This window comes from Papaver somniferum, chromosome 7 (genome assembly GCF_003573695.1).
Source record: "Papaver somniferum cultivar HN1 chromosome 7, ASM357369v1, whole genome shotgun sequence".
NCBI lineage: Eukaryota > Viridiplantae > Streptophyta > Magnoliopsida > Ranunculales > Papaveraceae > Papaver > Papaver somniferum.
In genome coordinates, this window is record NC_039364.1 from 74,463,086 (window position 1) to 74,473,044 (window position 9,959).

The window sequence follows — 9,959 nt, forward strand, 5'->3', positions numbered from 1 at the left end:
CTTAATACAATCTGATTTCCTCCATTGTGTTTTATTTCTCTTATCTCTTCAGATTTACCAACAGATTCCCCCTATACTAAAAACATCAGCCTTCAACTTCTGTAGAATCCAGAAAAATTTGTTAGGTTTATTGAAGCTCCAGCCTTGGTCATCATATCGCTGTATATTGGGTATTAGAGAAAATGTCCAATTCAGAGCTAGTGAGTGAGACCTATGGACTAAAGAACTCTCGCCAACTAATAGTACGAAAATACCCAAACTTTTATACGAAAAGAAGCAGGTGTCAGTTTTCATGACCAACAAACATGAGCCTTATACAAGCAAATTAGGGGATGAATGTATGAAGTAAGAACAACAAAAATAAAAAATTCTTACAGCAAATGAACAGATAAGAAAAAGAAAAGAAAAAATGCTCTGAAGTGATGTAAATCTTCCTCCTGTAGATAGATGTTTCTCTTTGTGTTCGTGTGTTTAAATTAATAATCAAACACTATGTACAGTATATGCAACAAACAACTGTCAGTGTCAGTAAACTAAGTCCGCATCCTGCAAGTATCTACAGAGCTCCTACTCTTGCTACACCTACTACTTTCACAAGCTACTTGAAAGATCGAGTATGTGCATAACCTATAACCAAAACTCTGAAACTTCTTGGGTTCATGACTGACCCTCTTTTCGGTCACGGAGGGTTGCAAGTATTTCCATCGATTGAAGCCTTTTACCAGCCACTACAAATCCTTTTACCAGCCACTACAACACGAGATACCCGTTAACAGTTGGTTTCAGTCAGCGGAAGGTTAATTGAGACTTGACGAACAAATTGTCCTTTAACTCTTGGACGCTGCTCTGCAAGTTTTTTCCTGCTTTGGTATCGAACCTGTAAGAGAAAAAGCAGCCAATATTAAACAATGGAAACACCGTAAGTGACACGGGTGGATACAAATGGAATACCTATATGCCATGTGAAGAAAGCTTGAATATTCAATCTCGAGATATGTACAAGAAATTCTCTATTGTTTTATGAAAATGAAAGAAACTTGCATTTTGAAGTTTTGATCATACATTTTACATATAAGAGAACTTATAAAAAGACTAGTTTGAAAGTTTGGGAAGAAGATCACACTTAAACATTCTTGTGGAACTATAACACTATTGGAGTTAGATAATTAATTCCATCCCAACTGCTTACCTTTTTATCAAAACATCTATCCTTTCGCTTCAATCGGAACTTGTTAAGAGCTAATTCTCTTTGAGTGGTATGAAGAGTATCCATCCCTTTGATCCCATTGTGGCCACTCTCTGCGGTTGCTTTAGCTGCAGCAGCTGGAATAACATTTCCATTACTTCCATTACAATTTCTTGCATATCCACTGCTATTAAAGTTACTTGCTCCACCATTACATAAACTGCTACTTCTACTCTGGTCAGTGTCAGTTGTAACGTGTACTTGATTCTCCACATATTCTACATTCAACTTTTGCCGTTTGTTCATCATTTGGCCACTACCACTTTCACCGTTTTTGTCATGAACTTGATGAAATTGGTTGGATTCAGTTTTTGCTTGACAATGTGAATTCTCGAAAAAGGTATTCTGATGGTCAACTGCTTTCGCACTCCATAGAGATGGTGGACATGAATGTGTATACAGCATAGGTGGTAATAGGGTACCATAACTGGAGCATAGGCTATCAAAACTTGTTTCTTGTTGAGTAGGTCGACCAACAATCTGAGGTTTGGTACTTTCTTGATGATTGCTTGGTATGGGTTGACTCTGTTTAGGTGTATCGATGGTATTGAGAAGGTCATGATTTAGCATATTCTTATGAGAATTATCTGCACATTCCGTTTGTTTGGCATGAAAAGCTACCAGTGTGGATTGAAAGGGCTGTTCTGTCCTGTTATTATACCTGCAGATGACATTTGATGTTAAATATACTTCTGGTGCAACATAGAGATTAAGTACTACCGGTACAAACAGATTATCTTTCTTAGACAAATAAGCACATGACTACCAGTTTTTAGTCAAATCTGTGAAAACTCACCGTGAAAAGGCTGAGGAATTTGAATGGTTCAAAGAGCGTCTTTCTTCCGTTTGTTGGTACTCGCATTCACTAGGATTGAATCTTCTCAAGGAAAGCTCTAACTTGTTTGATGTTTCATTTGTATCATGGTATGGTTTTGAGTGGATGCTGAGAACTTCTCGCACAACAGCATGAGTCTGTCGACGATCATCAAACGACCCAATCAAATCAATAACTTCTATCTGAGGTCTGACTTGTTCATAGACGTTTTGCATGTTTTCATGAGAGATGTCATCCTCAACCATGCGAACTTCCTCGACCACATCCAGAGGAGAATATTGATTAGCAGAAGCATGTTCTTCTTCTATGGCTGTACCTTCACTCTCGTGCATAGGCAAACCAACGTCCAAATTGTCATTGTTCTTTTCTACCTGAGAGGGACTTTTAGATTTTTGAAAAGATACACTCTCAGCTTCAATATCTCGCTTTGTAGAAGAGCTCTGCACAAGGATATAAAAGTATGTAATTTGTAAATAAAACTTCAAACCAACCTAAAACAGAAAAGGAAATATTTCCACGAAATATGTGTGTCCGTCCCTTTTCTGTCTAAATGCTAAACCCCTAAATCTAGTTACTAGTAGGTTTGCTTGAAAGTTACGACAGAGTACAGATAAGGGAAAGGGGGTTACAAATCCAATTAGCTGCTAATATTTACTCATTCAAATTCGTAAAGAACTTCATTGAACTGTGAAACAGATGACCTGAATTGAAAAGGCATAAAAAGGTACGGATGGGTGCTTACTTGAGCATCACTGGATTCCTTGTTGTCCTGTTCGCTTGCAAAAGAACCGTTTGTGTGATTACTCGCAATATTGATCTCAGAACTAACCATAATTTTTTGTTGTCCAGAATTCCCACTAGTTGCCTGGTAAAGACACAATACAAAGTATAAGCATACAGGCTTAAAATTTAAATCACAAAAGTCGCTTAGACATCAGAAAACAAAAGCATTAACAACAACTACTTACAGTATTATGCCTTCTCCAAACATGTTGCCACAAATTTCTTAGCTCGTTTTTTCTAACGGGTTTAATGAAAAAATCAGCAGCACCTTTAAGCATACAATTGAAAACCACACCAATTGAATCATGTGTGGACATCACTGTTATGAATAACAAAAGAAAAGACCCATTGTTTAGAAACAAAATTCAGTATACCGTGAAAAACCGTTATGGAATCTGAATCTAAAAATGGGACTTTTAGATTTAATTATTAACTTACTTATAACAGGAAGATTTTTGCAACTCTCATTCTCCATAATCATGTCTAGTAGTGAAAAACCAGATATAGATGGCAATTCTACTTCTGTCAAAATAAGATCTATACTTTGAGCTTTTCCTTTCAACATCTCCCATGCCTTTGAACCATCAGCTACTGCGGTGACTGCTCAAACCAAAACCAATTATAATGTTTAGAATAACCTCTCAAACAAAGGAATTAAGGAGACATAGAATTTAATTACATCAAGAACATCAACTAGATTTCTACATCTAAGAACACACGATAATTAGAAGAACAAGACAGAAAAGAACATAAATACCGTATGAAAAACCAAAAACTAACCTTTGTAACCACATTTTCTAAGAAGAGCCGAGATGATATGCCTAGTAGAATCATCAGCTTCAACTAGAAGAATTCTCATATGCATCCTTGGAAGAAAATCCTGCCATCTAATTACACTATTACTAATTTCTTTCTTCAATTCCATTTCTATTTCTTGTTCTGATGAATCCATCCATTCTTCACTACTCAAAACTATTTCCCCCATTTTCACTAAAAATAATTCAATGAATCAAAACCCTAACTTCTCATAAGCTTCAGTTTTGAAGAGAAATATCCACCAAATAAATTATATACAAGTAAAATGAGAAAGTCTCTTCTTTATTATCCCTGTTTTCAAACTCGAAAATATCCCAACACTATTTAAGATCTTCAATCTAACGGTTCATATAACCTCTAAATAGCTTTTACTTTCCAGAAAATATCTGTCTACCTAGTCGCTCTAGATTTTTTTCTCGTATCTCATTGCAGTGGGTCCACTTTGGCCTAGTGGTGATGACGTGGGACGCTGTATAACACAGAAATGATCTTCCTTGGAAGGAATCATTCTTTTTCTTTGATGCTGTATCATTTGTGTAGTGGACACGTGTTAGGTGAAGAGGATATTTGAAGCAAAGTTGATGAAGATATTTTGTTTAGGTGCAAATATTTTATTGAGTCAATCTCTTGCCACGACATCTTTATTTATGACACGCAGAGGGGTGGCAAATCAAATTTGTGGTTAAAACCTAATTTAAGTTGAGTGATGATAGACCCACCCAAGAACAACACCGTGATGAGCGGACTCCATCACCTTCTCACACGGTGAAAATGTTTCCAGTGTACGAATCATTTTCGATTCAAGTTTCCTTAAGACTACGCCTAGGAGTAAGGCTTTTCCTCTCGCGTTTTTTTGGATGACTTCCAATGTGAGAGACAACGACACCAACTTGCCAATTTGCATGGTTTCTTTCTCCTCGCGAGAAGAAGAAAAAAAGAAAAGTTTCCTCATCTTCTAATAAATAACACAAAATTGATTAAAAGGACCAAAATCAATAATTCCTGGGTGAAAAAGATATTTAGATTTTGATGGACAAAAATTTAAAAATAGCCAGGATGTAAACAGTTTCATCCTACCCATTTTCAAATACTTTTTCTTATTTTTAATTTACATCAGGATGCATCCAGTTTCATCCTTACTATTTTTTAAGTTTAAGTCAGGATGAATCCAGTTTCATCCTTACTATTATTTTGGTGTCCATTTCATCCATACAAATTTTTACTCGTCCATTTGAACCATGTTTTAAAATATTTGGACAAATGACTCATTTTCCGTATAAATAAGTTTCTACTTCACCAAAAATAGATGTCAAGCTCCAGTCCATCTACGTGCACCCTCGTTTAACCGGGGTGCACATTCCTCCCTTCCTTATTAGCTGAAATTTCTGTAATGTTATGTATTTTTCTCTATAATTTTAATTTTATTTCCTTTAACAAATTAGGAAATATGCATGTGAATCATCAATACCAGGGACCGACCCAGGAAGGATAATTTTCCTTCTAAGATCGGGCTAGAAGTCTTGGTCGAGTAGTAATCTTTTTTTTTGGCTTGTGGACTGGAAAAACTACTCGGGATATAGCTCCCTTTAGCCCAGTTGTTGGTCCGTCCCTGATCAATACCATAACTCACATCTCTCTAGAAGGCAACTCCATTAATTGTTGTTTTTCTTTTTCCCTCTCTCTTATGCATGAACATCAGTTATAGATAATAAGTAAGTATGAGATGAGTTTTCATGGCTGCGAATATGGGAGGTTCCTACTGTTCAACTCTGCATACAAGATCCAACCACGGGTGCCCAAGGTTCATGGTAGTGACATAGCCCTATAATCTCTTGACACGGACACCCCCTATATGTATGGATTAAGAAACTTATGACTTGTGTATGTACACCTTTCATCATCCGCCACGTGTACAGAAAGAGACACGTGGAAGGCATGCAAAACAAGATATCAAAACATGATATCAAGCATCTCATCAGAAGATGCCACCGGTCAGCAGATCTGACGGTCAGGGACAGAGGATCACAGAGGTGATGGCTCAGAGGAGCACCAGATAATACCCCTTGGGTGTTAATACACTCAATCCCGAGGAAGATCCCAGATCAACGACTGAGAGGAAGTTTGACTGACACAGATGTGACCAGACAAAGAGACACTTGTCTGACACGAGCAGACATCCATCTACCCGCATTAAATACCAAAGAGATATACACGTGTCAATCAGCTCGTGGAAGAGGCGAGGATAACCCTTCGTATTCAAGCTCAGGCCGCAGCATATGCCGAAGACCTCTGCGTAATGGGAACAAAGTACAAGAAGATCCCAGATCAACGGCTGAGAGGAAGTTTGACTGACACATATGTGACCAGACAAAGAGACACTTGTCTGACACGAGCAGACATCCATCTACCCGCATTAAATACCAAAGAGATATACACGTGTCAATCAGCTCGTGGAAGAGGCGAGGATAACCCTTTGTATTCAAGCTCAGGCCGCAGCATATGCCGAAGACCTCTGCGTAATGGGCACAAAGCACAAGAAGATAAGATTACAACGGAACCTCAGAAGTAGGACCCACGTTCCAACCCTATAAATACCCCTCTCCACTAAGAGAGAAGGGGTCGACCAATCCAGGGCAATTATAGGAGAATATAGGAGAGAGAAATAGGAAGAGTAAGTAATCCCCCTACTTCTGCAGACCTATGTATACTCTAAAGTCATTCGACTATCTTTGTAATCATTCAATACATAGTGAAACACCAGCCCCGTGGATGTAGGCCTTAGTGCCGAACCACGCAAATCTTTGTCTTATTTACATTTCAGCACCTTACATTCAGCGTTGAACTACATGTGCTTTACATTTGTACTTGATTCTCTGTTTATTCCTTTATACGAACATTATTTATGATAATATTCGACTAGACAATGACAAGCTCGAAGGCTTCGAGTCGATGAATCGATATAATCATCCCCTTTACACATACAACATACAATTCTAGAATTAGACTGTATGCGAATATTGTTTGTGAACATGTGGATGGCTTCGTGATTTATGTGTTCACAATCTGGCGCTAGAAACAGGGACTTTGTCCCGGTAAAAGATTTATCTTATCCTGTGATTTCACCTTAAACGCGCATTATGGTTGTGCCCTATTCTGGGTTCAGCGTGCTTTCAAAACCTTTTTTATTCTGGGTTCATGGTCTTCATTTTCACAAACACCATTCCAAAGCAGACAAATCCACGGCTATCTATCACAGATTTGCACGTGAGGCGTTTTTCTTTTAAAACTAAGACTTAATAATCCAGATTCATGAGTTCTCGCGACGGATCTGCCTTTTCAAGAGTTTTACTTTTCAAAAGTAGTTTGAAAACAAGGTCCATGATTGTTTATTAGAGGATTTGTATTGCGAAAACTAGACCGATGGAGTCTTTATGTTTCTCTTTTATTAAGGCCCTTGGGCAGCTCATTTCCTTCTATTCCAATAATTTTGCGGATACGAATGGCACTAACCCGATCCTCGTGGATATCTTTGGTTCTCTCTATTTATTCACCTATGCAGAAAAAGACTAAAAATGGAAAAGATACTAGAGGCAGGAAAAACCAAAGCCTCATCAAAGGAGACACCGAGGATTACCCCGGTCATGACCCGAAGCAAGCAGAAAGGAGACAAAGCTAAAACAGCTACTCAGAGGCAGGATGCTGCGGAAATCACCTCATCTATGAACACTAACTCCATTGCAGCCGCGGATCTCAAAGCAGCAGCCATAAAGAACAACGCAACTGTTGCGGCCCTCCAGGCTACAAAAGCTAACAAGACTTTGATTTCAAACCAAATCCATCAACAAAGAGAAGGGGTGGCAGAATCTATGATACATCGTCCCGCACATCCACCAGTCTTCGGAATGCCGTCAACCAACGGTCAGAATCAAACCATACCAGTGGTTTTAGTACCGCGGGTGGAAGCTCAACCGAGGGGACCAAACTTAGAGATACCAACAATTGAAGCTGATCCTCTGCCACCCTTAATACACACAGTAGACGAAGGGGGAACTATGGCCGTAGGGGTACAAGCCGGAACTCCCAATCAGGGATCAGACCAGTCCCACCGACTGATGGTAGAACTCGAAGAATTGAAAAAGAGCCAGCAGGTCTACGCAGATGCCGTAGCTCTGCTGGCCAGGGAGAACCAAGACTTGAAAGATAGGATTGCCCAAAGCACGAAGACTAGCCAACAACTGGACGAAGCAAATTCTAAAGCACCGGAGCCTAATCGAGACCGAAGAATCATCCTAGCAAACGCCGCTAGGGGAAGCAGTGCATCCGATTCGGAATATGCCGCCGAAGACTTAGATTATTATGACAGTGAAGTTCGAAGAAAGAATCGCTCAACTGAGCATGAGAACGTGGGATATTACCGCGCAATGGAGGAGCTGCGTGATGAGATGATGGCTGAGATCAGGCAGTTAAAAACCAGACAAGGCGGAGGAAGGCTTGAAGAGGTGATGAAAGAAGCTAACTCCACGCCCCTAACTCATCGCCTGGCAAATACCCCCATTCCGTTAAAGTTCCCTGTCCCAACTTTTGAATGCTATGACGGATCCAGTGATCCCGCGGCAGATATCCGGTATTATAATCGTATCTTAGCCCGATGGAGTCAAAACGACGCCGTTCTCTGTAGGTATTTCCCATCAAGTCTGAAGGGATCGGCTTTGTCTTGGTTTGACAACCTGCCACCCGATTCCATCAACTCCTACGATCAACTCGCAGAGAAATTCTTGAGAACCTACATGTACAACAAAGATGTCAACACCGGAATGGATAAAAAATTTTCTCTGGAAATTGGTTACAAGGAGAACACGAGGGAATACACCAACAGATGACACAAGATCTGCCAAGCCATAGGGAGTGTGGATCCCGTAGTAAGCATCAACTGCTACAAGTGGGGATTAGACCGAATGAGTCCACTATTTGTTGAGATCCACGGAAGCGTACCTAAGACAGAAGGAGATCTTCGAATAATTATTGAGAAGTATGCTCGTCTTGAAGAAATCCAGCGTGAGAACCCAAGAGCACAAACGCAGAAGTCTCACCGTACCAATTCCGCAGAACAAACCAGCGGGGCGAAAAGAAATAACTCAGTGGAATGACCGCACAAAGATAGGAAGGAACGAAGAGATGAACGACGAAAAGACGATCGAAAATTCGAAGATCAGGTTTGCACGAAGATCAATGCTAGCTACGCTCGGATCTTGCGAGAGATCAAAGGAAGGGAAAATTTGGAGTGGTCGTGGTCTAAGGGAAAACATCCCCCAAGGACCGAGAAGTCTAAAGATTACTGTGAGTATCATTGCTTCAATGGACACCAGACCGAGAAATGCAAAAACCTCAAAATAATGATCTAAAAATTGATTGATGTTGGCAAACTCAAGCAATACATACGAAAGGAGCTCACTGAGGACAGATCCAAACGAACCAAGCAAGTCCAACTTCCAGAGGGAAACCGCACAATCAACACCATCTCGTGTTCAAAAACCGCAGGGCCCTCACTTACAGCGCAGATAGGAAAGAGGCTACGAAAGCAATTCGAAGACCACTGCGATTTATATAAGATTGATGGCGTAGAGGTGGACGAGCACGAAGAGTGGATGGACGCACCTATCATCTTCGATACTGAAAATATCGAAGAAGATATGGAATACCATAACGATCCCTTGGTCCTCACACTACCAGTGGCCGGATGTAACCTCAAAAAGATCCTCATCGACGGGGGAAGCTCAGTGAACGTTCTATTCTACGACGCCTTCAAACGAATGAAGCTCCATGATGAACAACTGATGACCTCTTATTACACCATCTACGGGTTCAACGGAGCGCTCACAAAGCCATTGGGAGATATCGTGTTGCAGGTGAACGCAGGGCCCATGAAAGTAGAAACACGATTCAGCGTGGTAGACGCCCCATCCCCCTATAACGCCATTATTGGACGAAAGTGGGTACATAAACTCAAGGGAGTGGCAGCAACTTACTACCAATATCTCAGGTTCCCTACACCCGAGGGAGTAATGGAAATCAAGGGAGATCGGGTCTCTGCAAAAGAGTGCCAGGCCACTCAGGATCGTATCAACAAAGAACAGGAAGAGCAGCGAAAAACCCGAAGGATCAAAAATAAAGAAGCTGCGAAAGAAAAGGCCATAGACCTGTTCCTCAAGAAAACCGCAGGGAAGGGCTTGACAAAGGATGATAATGTCCTTAACACAGAAGCAAGTACTTCAGCAGCCA

At 40.4% G+C, this 9,959-nt stretch overlaps 1 protein-coding gene across 1 annotated transcript; it reads right to left on the minus strand.

Moving 5' to 3' along the window:
* Positions 1 to 319: 319 nt before the first annotated feature.
* On the minus strand, positions 320 to 3,950 carry LOC113297645 (two-component response regulator-like APRR9). The gene is made up of 7 exons (XM_026546190.1): positions 3,645 to 3,950; positions 3,303 to 3,464; positions 3,050 to 3,183; positions 2,824 to 2,946; positions 2,043 to 2,521; positions 1,190 to 1,907; positions 320 to 877 (listed from the first exon to the last, which is right to left on the minus strand). The coding sequence occupies exons 1-7, from the start codon at positions 3,847 to 3,849 to the stop codon at positions 770 to 772; spliced, it is 1,929 nt and encodes a 642-aa protein (XP_026401975.1). The 5' UTR covers positions 3,850 to 3,950; the 3' UTR covers positions 320 to 769.
* Positions 3,951 to 9,959: the final 6,009 nt, after the last annotated feature.

Coding starts and splice junctions, on each gene's coding strand:
- LOC113297645 (XM_026546190.1), bottom strand. CDS start 3,849: ATGGGGGAAATAGTTTTGAGTAGTGAAGAATGGATGGATTCATCAGAA. Junction 3,184..3,302: donor CAAAAATCTTCCTGTTATAA/GTAAGTTAATAA, acceptor TATTCATAACAG/TGATGTCCACACATGATTCA. Junction 1,908..2,042: donor AATTCCTCAGCCTTTTCACG/GTGAGTTTTCAC, acceptor TGTCATCTGCAG/GTATAATAACAGGACAGAAC.